Raw genomic sequence first — 14,261 nt, forward strand, 5'->3', positions numbered from 1 at the left:
TCTGATTGCACTAGAACACTAAACAAGCTTATAGCTCCACAGCGACTTTGATGATAGAAGAAGACAGAACATCACCTCGGCACTTGACCTGCGCCATTCGTTCGTACCCTCCTTGGATTCCCGGATTTGCCGTTATTGACTGGTTTCTTACGATATTTCTTAACTAACCAGTGCTATATATATTTCCTTTTTCTCGTAACCTGAGAGAAAACAGAAACTCCATCGACACATGACCTCGTTACCTTCTGGACACCGGCCATATCGCCCGTCCTGCTGATACCTGTTTACCACCTGTTTTTAACAATGGTGGGAACTGCAGTGGCAATATCCTTCAAGTGGATTTCCTCTGCACTGAGTAAGACTCTTCGATTTACAACCTGGTGAAACTCTCAAGTCTGCCATAGTACGCTTCACATTCTGAGTCACGCACCGTCCAAAGATATTGAAGTGGTCTCATTACTCAGGTGAGTTCTGTCTCGGCTTGAATTGACAGATTTAGGTTATCGACAGTCCGACAAGCGGCTCGATGATTTCCAAGTTCTTACCCGTTTCCTGCTCCGCGTGTCCATGTCGTTCCATACCCTGAGATTCTTTCTTTCTATATTTTCTAAATCCTCTTATTCTAAGCAACATTCCAGCACATCTGACTTGAAAGGTATTCTTTTTATCCCGATGAATCCCAACTTATGGTATTTGACATATTTCTCAGGGAGTGGATTTTAGTAGCTTGACAGACAAATAATATCATTGTTTTTTGAATTGGTCGCTTTCAAGGTACCCATTGATTTCATTTCGATATCCTCAACCTTGAAGCGAGAAGGTCGCAATCATTACCCTTCTTTCCGTCATGCCTGTCGCCATTCAAATCAGGTTATGTACCCACCAAGATATTTTGTCCCGGACCATCTACCCGATTTTCTCACCCGTCCGACACACTCAGCGCCTGCGAGCCATGAGTCTTTGCGTCAACATCGATGGATGAGCGTTTGTTTACAGCGCGCGGATGTCGTCATCCCCCGAGTTTCTTCCGGGTGCAGGCCTCATGTTCGGGATCTGATCTAGCTCCGTTTTACAGAGATACATCACGACGACTGATTTCGATTGGTATACTTTTGTTCTACATTTAGATCGGGGTCATTCTATCATAGAAATCATGGGCCTACATGCTGATTTACTGTGCAAAAACATGACCATGGACAAGGCGTGCCGCGGTAATTTCTGTGGACACGGGACATAGGAAATGCTTGTCCGCAATCCCTTATAATCCTTTCTCGACTCGCATACCTCCTTTACTGACCTCCGTTTGTCAGGATGCTGTCTCCTAGTTTTGCCTCTGTGCTTGTGCTTTTGCACTGTGTGGCAGGCTGGTCATCCGTCGTCGTCGCGACAAGCCCCGCGGCAGCTGCTAGCTCTTCCTCAACCTCCAGTAGCAGTGCTGCGACGTCTTCTGCTGCGAGTACTTCTGCCTCGAGTACTGCTACAGCTGCACCATCTTCTTCTCCTTCAGGGACTCCTTACCCTTTGAGCGTCACAACCTATCTAGCTACTGAGACTGGTCCCTTGACTCTTCCTATTTCAGAGTACACGTTCAGCCCATATCCTACTCCGTCTACGGCTCCTGACCCTCCGGTCTTCCCTGCTACGGACCCCTTATATCCGCCTCCGGTTAGCGCTGACCCACAAATCGTCCCGGACTTTGCTCCCGCGTGGGCTATAGCGTATGGGAAGGCAAATGCATTGGTCAGTGTTCTGACTTTTTTTTAGCGATTTCAATGTCTGTAGAGACGTAGAAGACCTGTGGGAAATAGATTTACCTTCACAATAACAGCAGCATTACTTCTTATACTCATTTCATCTTTTTAGCTTGCCAACTTCACTTTGGAGCAAAAGGTCAACTTAACGACTGGAGTCGATGGTCGCTGTGTTGGTAACATTGCTCCAACAGGCGATTTCCCCGGTCTCTGTTTGGAGGTACGATTTCCAGCGTCCTACTGGTATATTCCTAGATTCAGTGATTGTATTAGGACTCGCCTCTTGGTGTACGTTACACTGACCTGGTGACGTCGTTTCCTGCTGGTATCACCACAGCTTCCACGTGAGTTTCTGATTCTTGGTGTTTGAGCACATACTCATCGTGCGTATGCAGTTGGAACCGTGCTTTGATGCGCACCAGGGGATTATACATTGGACAAGAATTCAAAGGCAAGGGTGCACACATTGCCCTCGGACCGATGATGAATATGGGTCGAATTCCACAAGGAGGACGTAATTGGGAAGGATTTGGTGCAGATCCATTCCTCTCAGGTGAGGCAGCACACGAGACCGTCTTGGGCATGCAAGCCGGTGGGGTGCAGGCGACTGCAAAGCACTACATCAACAAGTTGAGTGAAGTTCAGATGGACACATGTGCATATGATCTGATCGTTGCACTTAGTGAACAAGAATGGAAACGAACTATGGAGTCGTCAAATGTCGACGACAGAACTGAGCACGAGATATATTCCCAGCCTTTTATGCGTGCTGTTATGGGCGGCGTATCCTCTGTCATGTGCAGTTATAGTAAGCACTGCGAGACTCACATAGTTATCGGAGAGCTAACAACGGCCGTATTTCTATAGACTTGATCAACGATACTTATGCCTGTAACAACAACAAAACCCTGAATGACCTAATGAAGCGAGAATTCGGATTCCAAGGGTGTGCGTACCAAATAACTGGAATCGTCATTATACAATGCTCAGTATCTTCCGTTAGATATCATGTCTGATTGGACTGCAACGATGGCAACGCTCTCTGCAGTAGCTGGACTGGATGTCAGTACTCTGCCTTTAGTCAGGGTATCTGATGTGTACGAAGTAATCGCTCTTTACAGATGACCATGCCCGGACCAATCGGCTTTAGTGGCGATGCCTCGTACTTTGGTGGAAATCTGACTGCCTACGTAATGAACGACACCATCTCGATGGAACGTCTAGATGATATGGCCACTCGGATCGTCGCTGCATGGTATTACATGCATCAAGATTACGACTACCCACCTGTTAGTTTCAACATGAATGACCCATACGACCCCGCAACGAACTATCATATCAATGTCCAAAGCAACCATGACACAGTTGTCAGAGAAATCGGCGCTGCAGGAAGCGTACTTCTAAAGAACGATGGTGTGCTGCCATTGGACAAGCCCAGGAGTCTCATATTGGTCGGTAGTGATGCAGGCCCACCTGAAGCTGGTCCAAATCAGTATGTAGATCAAGGTGGAGACCCCACAGGGATACTTGCGATGGGTTGGGGATCTGGGTTTGTCGACTTGCTGATACCCGTGTTTCTTTCTAATCGATCTGATACCTTCACAGGACTGACAACTTCACATACCTCATTTCGGTACGCTGGGTTTAATTCATCACTGGTTAACTCCCCCTTAATCGTTTATGTATCATTAGCCCTATGAAGCTATCCAGGAGCGTGCCAGGCTGGATCAAACCAGTGTCTTCTGGGACTTTGATAATTGGGACCTTGACCAAGCTGGTAACCTTGTCATTGACATGGAGGTCGCCATTGTTTTCGTGAACGCTGACTCGGGTGAAGTGTGTACCAACCCAAATACTTTTGATTACTATGGAGTTGATAAAACTGAAATAACGCCAGGGATACATTGAAGTGGATGCAAACTACGGAGACAGGTTCGACCACTACGCTCACTTCTCGAGAGCTGTTCTCTGAGCTCCTTTTCAATTATCCAGGAAAAATCTGACTGCCTGGCATGAGGGAGACGAACTAGTCTTGGCAGTGGCTGCGCAAAATAACAACACCATCGTCGTCGTTAACAGTGTTGGGCCTCTCATCATAGAACCATGGATTGAACATCCAAACGTCACTGCTGTCCGTAAATCCATTTTATCTAATTATCATGTTCTCATCAATCCATATCCAGGTCGTTTGGTCAAGTCTTGGTGGTAACGAAGCGGGTAATGCTATAATGGATATCTTGTACGGCAACTGGAACCCGTCTGGCAGGCTGCCTTATACCCTCGCTAAAAGCCCCTATGATTATCCCGCGAACCTTACCACAGGTGGCACTGAAGCTGACATTTTGTCCATAAATTACACTGAAGGGTGCGTTTGAGTTGCCGATGAAGGCTAGCTGTGCTAAATCTTGCGTTCTTCCCAGCCTCTTGATCGATTATCGTTGGTTCGATGCTGTACGTCAGGAATCTTCTAAATTTTCTATCCACTGACGTAGTGTCGTACAGAAAAACATCACACCACGTTTTGAGTTCGGCTTCGGACTGAGCTACACAACCTTCGAGTATTCAAACCTTGCGATAACACCAGTCAGTCCCATGGATAACGCTCAGGGAGACCTCGTCACCAATTGGGAAAATGGAGGTGCAAGTCCGATAGCTGAAGGCTCAACTACAGCTCTCTGGTGAGGGATGAGTCCTCCACTTTTTATGACACCTGCTAACTGGGCAATGGCCCACTGCAAAAGGCTTCACATGCCAGCCTTCCAAGTCACCTTCAACGTGAAAAATACAGGATCAGTGTATGGCGGAGAGGTACGCATATGACCATAGCTGCATTGTATCAATATATCGATGACAATTTTCCAGATCCCTCAGCTGTACCTTCATCACCCCGCTTCTGCAATGGAGCCTCCTTCGATCCTGAAGGGTTTCACCAACATTGAACTCTCGCCAGGAGAAACAGGCTCCGCGTCGATCACTTTGTCACGTTATGACTTATCCATCTGGGACGTTGTTGCGCAAGGGTGGATAAAACCGAATGGAACCATTACTTATTCAGTTGGTGCCAGTAGTCGAGACTTCAGATTAAATGGCACTATTCCATTGTGAGCGAGGGAGATGGGGATTGCGTCGTAAAAATATTGTCATGCTTTCCTCACGCACGTAGATCTAAATTCATCTTTGTCCCTGGATTTTGTAGCTTTTGATTGTATATACTATGGTGACAAGACTTGGATCTGCAGAAGAGGAACAACCATATCCGTATCAGTTTGGTTATCAGATAAGATTTCTATTTGGTCGCGTTTGTCTCCCTTTCCAAGTCCACTGGAACTTGAAGTGGCGTTGGCTGCAAGCAACGTGTACCAGCGACGCCAACGCTCATGAGACTACCATCATGGACGCCGCTAGGAACAGCCCAAATCGACTATCAGGAAGAAAAGACAAGGGAAGAAAAAGATGTAATCAATGATGTTCAGAAGATTCTGTCCTCGAAGTTGTCCCCAGGTATTCTGTCTGCTTTCTTGCTTGGCTCTGTCTCGACAGTTACAATGTTGGTCGTTTACCGGCGATACTTTCGGCGACTAAGAACAGCTGAATGGATTACACCGGACATTATGAAGCAAAGGCGGTGGATCAAAGGTGTCGTGACCAGGTGGGTTTATCATCTCATCCATACATAATACAGTGCTATTGACAGCCACAAAACAGTGTAGGAGACGGAGATAATTTTAGATTATTTCACACTCCAGGAATTGGATGGGGATGGCCATTGAAATTTAGAAGAGTACCCTCACTTAACAAAGGTGCTTTTTCTCAAGAGACGATCAATGTTGGGAGGCCATCTGAAGGTATCTGGATGATTTAGAATTGAAGGACCAGACCATCCATGTCCGCATCGCAGGCGTCGATGCGCCAGAGGTGAGGTCACATTGCACTGGTACACCTGATCTTATTGGCTAATAGAATGTACAAATACAGGGTGCTCATTTTGGTCGGCCGGCCCAGCCTTACGCTGAGGAGAGTCTATCCTGGTTGAGAACCCATCTTCTTGGAAAGACAGTATATTGCCAGCTGGTAAGACGCGACCAGTACGGGCGTATCGTATGTATTATTTTGCTCGCATTCCTATGTACTGCGCTCACCGCAAATTTCAGGTTTCAGTAGTTGTACAGCCTCCTGGCTTTCTCCCTGGCTTCCTTGTATCGGGAAAAAGTCTTTCTCTGGAAATGTTGAAGGCCGGCTGGGTAACGACATATGAACAAGCTGGTGCTGAGTATGGAAAATGGGGTAAAGTAGAATTTCAAAGGATTGAAACCAGCGCAAAGTACGTATTTCCGTTACTCTATATACTGTGTGGCATTTAATTACGATAATGAAGAGCTGCGCGTCGGGGTATGTGGAAGGATGGAATTACAGCAGAGACTCCAGCAGAGTACAAACGCCGATACGGTCGGTCAATGGAATCCGCAGAGGCTGCAGAGGCTGTACAGGATTCTACCAGAAGGAAACACAAGAGAACATTATTCAGTCGTTGGCTAACTAGGCTGTGGCCTTCTAAATGATGTGATGGACCAACGGCCGTCACGACTTTGCAGCTCGGGAATTCAAGTCCGAGTCCATCGCGACTGCAAATTCAGTCATGCCCCATACTGCGTCTTTAGCCCAATGAAGATGTGTATATGTCGTTTCGCCATTAGTGGGCTCGTGTCCCCGCTTTTCATGAGGCAAATCAAATTTCACGTGGAAGTGGCGCTGGAGTTCCACCCTTTGCGCCACTGGTTCTCTTTTCAGTTAAACCGACGTCCTTATGTCACCGGTCACCGCGGTATATATAGTGAGGTCCCTTGCCCTCTTAGCCTCATATTGTTCCTGCTGCGCTTCACAACTCTTCCACTCCATCCGTCATGAAGTTCGCGACTGGCATCCTTTTATCCACTCTTCTCGCTGTTGCCGGCGCCTCGCCTGCACCTCAACAAACAACGCAGAGTACCCCAATATTGCCCAGCGGTGTACCTGCGTACGTTTACCTTTCAAATACGCACCTTTCCCCCCAGCTAACATAGCCTTTTCTTCTCCTATAGCACCTCGAGTGGTGGGCTCCCTTTCAGCTCACTCCCCATTGACACGACAGTTGCTGCATCTGTCCTATCATCCATATCTTCCTTATATTCGTCGGATTCATCTGCTTTTTCCTCTGTCATCTCCTCAATCACTGCCTTGTCACCTTCAACTTCACCAACATCTACTGGACCTTTGGCCTCAGCGCCTACATCATCTCCAACTTCAGCCACTGCCTCAGCACCAGCTACGACAAGCTCGGGCGCAGCTGTCGCTGGTATGAAAGTTGACACCGGTTTGATGATCGGAGCTTTTGCAGCTATTCTTGGTGCCGTGTTTTAAAGCGTCTGAAGGAGTCAGGTGAACGGAGAACAACAGACGAAGGACATTGAGATATATATAATGATTGTTTAGCATGGACTATGATACTATATTATTATGGATCAATTTCGCTGGTCTTTATGCAAGATATAACATAATAAATATCAAAACAGGGTATAGTACCTCAAGAATGTGAGCAATTCGCTCTGTTATTATTATTACCATTTGACCGCGACGTTGAGTGTTTTAGCTGTCGCCCAAAGTTATCATTTACTGGAAGTCATCCCAAACAACTAGTAAGATCAAACTAAATGAGTTGCGAGCGATTCACACTAAAGCAAGCCACTTACAGCTTTAATCTCCCTAACACTCATCTTATGCAACTTGATGCCCGTGCCCTCCCCCAGTGCGGCATCTGCAAGTCCAACTTTGACATCTTGTAATTTGAGCATTCTGGCAAGACAGCAAATTAAGAAGACATTCTTGAAGTGTATTCAAATGCCTCCAACATACCGCTCCTCAATCGTGTCTTTCACGACGAGACGTTTCACGAATACATCCTTCTCTTGGCCCAGTCTATGCACTCGATCGTACGCTTGCGACTCTGATGCATAGTTCCAAGATAAATCCAGACTAGGCACGGCACCGTGACAAGTTCCAGTAATGTTTTCTAAGGAAAACGAATTGAAACTTACTTTATGATACGATTCGCGGCCACAAGGTTAAGGCCCACTCCACCGCATTTTGTACTGCGTGGGGATATGTAAGATCACGAGGATACGATAGGAACCACGAGCGTACCTGATGAGTATGACCTTTGGCCCATCTTGTTGCTTAAACGCCGACAATGCTCTATCCCTCGCAGTCCTGTCCATTCCACCATCATATCGTAGATTTTGAATTCCATATCTGGAGAGCAGGATTTCAACAAGATCTATCATTGATGTCCCTGAAATAATACAATCGTCAAGAGTAGCACACTTGATATAGTAGAGATAGCCCTTACACTGTGAGAAGCATATTGTCTTATCTCCGCTCACGTCCCACTCTTGCAACAATCGAATGAGAGCCATCATCTTGGTACTAGGCTCTAAATCATCGTCTCCTTTTTTCCACGTTGCGATCAGAGCGTCAGACATCCCATTAGATGCTTCGTTATGCTTGCCATTTCCTTTTTTCCGGGACTCGTTTACTTGCTTACCACCCTTCTTACCTCGGCGGGGCTTAGTGGGAGACGATGGGGAACTAGACGCAGCAGGACTGGAGGTGATCGCAGATATTTCTACGTCAGAGCTCTCAGTGAGATCCTTAGTAGAAATATCATCCATGGTAAGGTCGATCACATCATCCTATTCATCGACAACATATCAGTAGAGAATAGCTATCAAGGTTGAAATATTATTTACGTCGTTGATAGGCTTTAGCTGCTTGGACGACGAAGACCCAACTTTTTTTGCAGCCGCTTTTGATTTGGTCTTCTTGGTATTGGATGTATCACTAGCAAACATCTGTGAAAAATCAGGGAGATCATCGTCGGAGCTTTCCCCTTCTGGAGTGTCACCCCTAAACCTCTTCGGCGACCGAATAACGGGTTTCGATTCTATATCCGACTCGTCATCATTGTCTTCTGTCTTCGCAGGCATGCGTCGTTTTCTGCGTTTGGCATTAGCAGCCTTCTCGAGAGCCTCTTCATCTGGTTCGAATGCAGAGGATATAAAAACTTTATTAGGACTAAAATCGTTCATCTTCTTGCAAGTGGGACCTGATCAAACCGTGATCAGATTGTTTAAAAGATTTTCCATAATCAAGTAGTGACTCACATGGCCGGAAGCCTTTGGCTACTGCAAGTTCATACTCTTTCTCTAATTTTAGGTTCTCCTTTTCATTACCATGACCGCTAGATGTAGATGAGAAGCAAATAATAAACTGAAATGTTTATCCGACCCACAATTGTCCGTCATGAGCGATAGGCGCATTCTTCAAGTCCATTATGCAGTCTGAAACGTAGGGAAATATGAATGCTAAGTCAAGCATATTACGTAGGCAACACACACCAAAGCAGAGCTCGTGGCCGCATGCTAATATACGACCAGTATTATGCATGTACACTTCATAAACATGCATTAGCAAGAGTCCTTGGGCAATGAAACGGAACGCACAATCTTTGCAGACAGGACAGGTGGCTTCAGGCTCATCTGCTTCGTCGCTAAACATCATCATGTCGTTTGCCAAAGCACGCGTTAGGAATCTACGAGATCATTAAATACTCACTGCGGGCATGTTATAAAAATTTATGACACACCGCTTCTTAATCTGAAGGCGGAGATCAGACATGGAGAAATTAAGACAAAAAAACGCATACATCAGTGACCCACGGCCATCCCATAGTTTTGATGGCACGGCCAATCTCTTTCTCTTTATCATCTGAGACCAGTAAGGTCGGATCACTGTAGTCCTCAGTTTGGCTCTGCAATAGAAACATGGTATCAATGTAAAAAAACAAGTGCACAAAGTATCAGCTCACAAGTATGAGCTGTGGGTGACAGCACAGCTGACGAAGACGAAGGATTAAAACCTGCCAGTGTGCTATCAGCAGAGCGAGAGGTCGAGTCATAACCAAGGTTCAACTAACCAATACAAATGCGTGACTGAAGATGATATTTGATCAATGCAAGGGAACAGATAGATAGATACCGTGACTCACTTCTTCAACAAGGTCCTGGCCTTAATGAAACGATTGACTTGAATCTTGCTCTTCTTCTCAAAGGAATCGTATACCTAATGCGATTGATATATAATGATGATGTAATAGTATCTTAGCGCGTCTCGAACTCACTTCGCGCTCGTCCTTGGAAAATTCTAGCGTCACTAATTCGATATCCTTCGGAGGTAGCTGTAGGATTGGCTTTCCTTCCTGTGTCGAATGTTCAAGATTACTGAACACATTTTTTGCATTAATATTACGTACTATTTCGGAGTTCTTCGTTCGACGGAGTAACAATGGTTTTAGAATCTCTTGAGCACGGAAAGCTACGGGGAAATGGTCACAACGACCTCTTAAAGTGAAAGGGATTGGAGCATACCAGCTAGAGGGGGGTCATCTCGTTGCATTTTGGCCTGACAAATGTGATGAGTCAACAAGCCTTTTAAACTGTTTGAGAGACCATTCTTACAATATACACGTTAAAATCGTTCCAGTCGTTCCAAGGCCTAAATCTTCCAAAACGTATAAGTCCATATATGTCGGCCCTGTTGGCTCATGAGATGAGCTTCTCGAAATAAATTATTGGGAGTAACATACAGGGTATTGGTGACAGGAGTACCCGTCAGCATCCATCGATACGTCGAGCGCAACATTGCGACACTCTGACTACAAGAGGTAGACCTAAAAAGAAGACAGATTACAAAAGGTTATATATCAGTAGTAGAATGCTATGTTACCTGTTCCGAATGAATTGCGCTTCGTCGAGTATAACTCTGTACCATTTAACGCGAGCTAGCGTACCACTGAAGTAGCTAAAGTGAACCAAAGTGCCGTACTTGGTTTATCATCCTTACCCATGTTTTGCTAACCACTGCTGTTCGTCACCGCTGTCTACATCAGGCGGGGCGATAAAGTCCTGGTTTAGTGTCTGATACGTCGTAATCACGACCTTCGAGAAAATATTGTCAAGCATAACAGACCATCAATCATATACGGAACTTACATCCTTCGATCTGACAGCTTCAACATTCTTGAGTTTGTCACGACCATGATGGACATGGACAGTAAATATACTGTTTGTCTTTGTTTCTATTTCTTCTTTCCACTGAAATAGGAATATTGAACGGATATGCATAGACAAAGAAGAGAGAAGTGTACCTGCAAGAGAAGCGCGGCCGGTACAACTATCAAAGTTGACCGGGCTGCACTATGTTCTTCGGGTAGATTCATTGCCATCGTAGCAATCATTTGGACGGTTTTCCCTACAAAATCCGCGAATTTAGCGAGAATCAGTTGAATGCAGTGTCCTTATTTGTACCCAATCCCATTTCGTCTCTGGACAGAACAGTTAAAACCGATGAAGGGAATACTAATAAAATGGACATACGCAAGGATACCACCTTTGTGAGGCGAATGAAGCTCTTGATCCACCATCCTGTAAATTCAGACGCTAAGCTTACAGCTTACAGTCGAGATCATGAGGCGCACCAGCTAACTCCAATAAGCTGGTGAGGGAGAAGACGAATCTCAAGACCTGGTATAAGGTCCTTTTGGCTATTTAAAGGAATACATCCGAAATTCAGGATATCACATCCAGAATATAAGCATTTAACGAAGACTAACTCTCTCAAATTTAGATTCTCCATAGCATCCTGAACTGTACGGCCATGGCTAAGATTATCAATGGATTTCGTTACGAAATCAGCCATTCTAACATGGACAAGTGAGTTTTGTAATTATTTTTGACTGTGGTGCATTCAAACCTTTGTTCCTGATCAGTACCGCCTCTGTCGATGCTAAGGACCGGAGCTTCGTCATCATATCTTAGCTGGGAGCCTGAGCCCATCACGGTCAGCGCATTTGATACAAAACTTCTTTGTGGAGAGCTCGGTCTAGGTGCAACGCCTTGAAGAAACGACAGAACGATGGTGAAGCTCCAAGATCTGCGACATATTTGTCGCACACGTACCTGGCTGCGAAGATTTATTGAGTGGTGACTCAGGCCCGTGTATTGCTACATTCAAAGATTCATGTCTGATCGCGTTTATGTCTGTCAGCTGGGGACTTTCGACCCATTTTCGCTTCTGGGGAGCGAGCTGCGCTGGAGTAGCTTGCGCGCTAGGTATACCGACATTTGGTGTAAGTCCAAATAGGCCAGAATCATCCAAAGCAGCGAGCAAGCGAGATGGTTTCTTTGTCCCGCTTGCGGACGGACCAGCCATAATGATGTCCTTTGTTACGTTGTCGCGGTTCGAATATGATGGACGAGCACAAGGCAAACCTTGAGGCAAATCAAGAGACAAATAGAAACAAAACAGCGCGTGGCGCTTACTTGCCTTTGCGGGTTTTGCCTTTTGGAAGTCAGCGGCATTTTGCTCCCGCACTTTCAAGTTCGCGTCAAGAGTCATATGGTAACAGTAGTCATCGAAATAGCCCAGAGAATGGTAAGCTCAACAACGATTATACAAAACTGCTAGTGCGTGCTCATAGATCAAGACCAACATGACTAGTGGGGAGTGAGTGACGGTATTTCATAAAGGATACACAAGCAGCACATAATAAAACAGCACATAGACACAATATAAGTGTCAGCCAGAGAAGATATCGTAGGATACGCCATGCAGTCACGAGAGGTTGTAACAAGTATGACTGCCAGCCTGCCACTGAAGCTTCCAAGTCAGGAAAATGTCGCTTCGAAGTTCGTAGATCCTCTTCGTCACTGTTTTCTGTGTGAAAATCAGCCTCTTTCATTTTTACAGCACGCGTCTTGACGTTGTGATCACGATCGGGCGGGGGTGGAGAAACATCCCCTTTGAGCGATTGTTTCATTGCTGCCAAATCCGGTGTTTCTTGGGCAGTGGAGCTGGATGTAGGAGACGACGAATTCGATAGACGTCGCATTAACCCTTTGAATTTACAGCCATTTAGATTACCCATCGGGGAATCACAGAATGTGCGAGTCGTCCTGTACATACACTCCAATGAGAGGCCAGTAACTGCGCCAGTATCGGGCACATTCGTAAGAATGACAGAGTTGATGGCGTAGGTCTGTAGCTTGGTGAGCTTTGTAATTTCAAACGTGAAATTATCTTCTTGCGCTGATTTTGTGGCTCTGTATTGGTTGACACCTTGTTTACTCAGAACGCTCTTGCGAATCATATTGGATCCATCTGCATATGTAGGGGTAGGTGGTGGTTGGTATATGTCGAGGAGGCTACTGTGAAGCAGGCCATGCATCAAAGGCAGGACTTCAGGGCGCATTACCCAACTTCTCAAAACGATAGCCACACGAGGGCTGACAACAAATATGCGGTGAAGACCTGATTCTCCTGCTTCTAAACCTTCCCATAATCCAAACCCATTGGAACTTAGAAGGAACTCTTCTCCGTCCGCCGCTTCCCATATGCACAGAAAATAAGTGCCAGCCTGATTACGATAGGCAAGAGCTGGGTAGTGCTCTGCTTTTGGATTCACATATCCGTTGCACATCTCTGTAACACCCTGACTCCCATACGTTCGAGTCAACTCCTCCGCGTGTAGCATGATCTGGGAATGCGGTGTGTCCAGATAATAACGGAGAACATGCAGAAAAAGTTCGCCAGCAGAGTCTAGACGGTTCTTCCTTCGGGTCTGGGCCACCCAGTCACGCAACCCAATATTCTTTGGATGATCTTCCTGGAAATACGTTGAGGAGCATGCACGATAATGCATCAAGAAGAGGAATTTCCTGAGCTGCTCTAGTGCTCTGCGCTTGAGACAAAATTTTCCACCAGCGAGGGGCGCGTGAATGCCAGTGATTATAGTAGCAGCTTCGCTCTCGAGAAAAGACAACTTGTGTTCAAGTTCATTAATGTTGTCTATGTTGTGTATGTCTTTGTAAAGATTACGGATACCGTAAACATTGCCAATGGGGCGGATATCAAGTGTCTCTGCAGTCAGATCATAGTAGAAAATATATTCTGGGTCGATCCCATTGTGAAGGAAGTGCTTTTTCCTGTCAGCCTTTGATCTCAATTCATCTTGAGTACAATAATCGTCGTAACTGGAGCTATATTACACATACCTCTTTGGGCCAACTTGATAACGACGGAGAATGAACCTCGGTATAAAATGATGGTATTGATTCTCGGTAGATGGTACAGAAGTTAGTAGCGACTCGTCAGACATCTGAGCACCTCGTGGTGTTGTTTCTCGCTTGCCCAGTGCAAGAACGAGTTGACTTCTGCCACAGAAATAAATATGCGCAAATAAACATTTAGAAAATGCCAATATCGTCACACTTAGGTCAGTTTGAGTACACTTGCTCAAACATCATTGTTAGGACTCTTTCCCCCAAATGGTTTGGGAGACTGCATTATATGCTGTGTCAAGGTAAACCAATCCCAATAAGACTTATTGCTGTGGACCACCAAATGTAGTGATACCAAGGT

General features: G+C 45.7%; 5 protein-coding genes across 5 annotated transcripts; 2 read left to right on the forward strand and 3 right to left on the reverse strand.

Annotated features, from left to right (window-relative positions):
• Positions 1-1,311: 1,311 nt before the first annotated feature.
• On the forward strand, positions 1,312-4,856 carry SERLADRAFT_491435 (family 3 glycoside hydrolase; the record flags this gene model as incomplete). Its single annotated transcript, XM_007315061.1, has 17 exons — positions 1,312-1,740; positions 1,864-1,971; positions 2,025-2,095; positions 2,147-2,380; positions 2,435-2,559; positions 2,619-2,699; positions 2,755-2,813; positions 2,873-3,300; positions 3,357-3,384; positions 3,444-3,587; positions 3,649-3,683; positions 3,744-3,882; positions 3,935-4,116; positions 4,172-4,202; positions 4,254-4,429; positions 4,493-4,559; positions 4,614-4,856. The coding sequence occupies 17 exons, from the start codon at positions 1,312-1,314 to the stop codon at positions 4,854-4,856; spliced, it is 2,580 nt and encodes an 859-aa protein (XP_007315123.1).
• Positions 4,857-5,296: 440 nt separating this feature from the next.
• On the forward strand, positions 5,297-6,310 carry SERLADRAFT_346624 (uncharacterized protein; the record flags this gene model as incomplete). Its single annotated transcript, XM_007314769.1, has 6 exons — positions 5,297-5,400; positions 5,457-5,551; positions 5,614-5,666; positions 5,727-5,849; positions 5,903-6,072; positions 6,127-6,310. 6 exons carry the CDS (start codon positions 5,297-5,299, stop codon positions 6,308-6,310), a joined length of 729 nt encoding a protein of 242 aa, XP_007314831.1.
• Positions 6,311-6,650: 340 nt separating this feature from the next.
• Positions 6,651-6,949, reverse strand: SERLADRAFT_380577 (uncharacterized protein; the record flags this gene model as incomplete). Its single annotated transcript, XM_007314770.1, has 2 exons — positions 6,651-6,775; positions 6,862-6,949. 2 exons carry the CDS (start codon positions 6,947-6,949, stop codon positions 6,651-6,653), a joined length of 213 nt encoding a protein of 70 aa, XP_007314832.1.
• Positions 6,950-7,393: 444 nt separating this feature from the next.
• SERLADRAFT_434548 (uncharacterized protein) lies at positions 7,394-12,239 on the reverse strand (the record flags this gene model as incomplete). Its single annotated transcript, XM_007314771.1, has 32 exons — positions 7,394-7,420; positions 7,478-7,580; positions 7,641-7,760; positions 7,823-7,876; positions 7,929-8,076; positions 8,134-8,476; positions 8,534-8,889; positions 8,948-9,024; positions 9,076-9,124; positions 9,182-9,235; positions 9,287-9,375; positions 9,430-9,440; positions 9,490-9,594; positions 9,652-9,702; positions 9,760-9,775; positions 9,832-9,905; positions 9,964-10,041; positions 10,096-10,157; positions 10,211-10,244; positions 10,301-10,376; positions 10,429-10,512; positions 10,569-10,634; positions 10,686-10,780; positions 10,835-10,936; positions 10,990-11,093; positions 11,150-11,166; positions 11,219-11,266; positions 11,320-11,385; positions 11,455-11,541; positions 11,595-11,736; positions 11,801-12,112; positions 12,164-12,239. 32 exons carry the CDS (start codon positions 12,237-12,239, stop codon positions 7,394-7,396), a joined length of 3,126 nt encoding a protein of 1,041 aa, XP_007314833.1.
• Positions 12,240-12,315: 76 nt separating this feature from the next.
• Positions 12,316-13,998, reverse strand: SERLADRAFT_434549 (uncharacterized protein; the record flags this gene model as incomplete). The annotated part of the gene is made up of 2 exons (XM_007314772.1): positions 12,316-13,825; positions 13,895-13,998. 2 exons carry the CDS (start codon positions 13,996-13,998, stop codon positions 12,316-12,318), a joined length of 1,614 nt encoding a protein of 537 aa, XP_007314834.1.
• Positions 13,999-14,261: the final 263 nt, after the last annotated feature.

The sequence above is a fragment of the Serpula lacrymans genome (genome assembly GCF_000218685.1).
Source record: "Serpula lacrymans var. lacrymans S7.9 unplaced genomic scaffold SERLAscaffold_3, whole genome shotgun sequence".
Classification (NCBI taxonomy): domain Eukaryota; kingdom Fungi; phylum Basidiomycota; class Agaricomycetes; order Boletales; family Serpulaceae; genus Serpula; species Serpula lacrymans.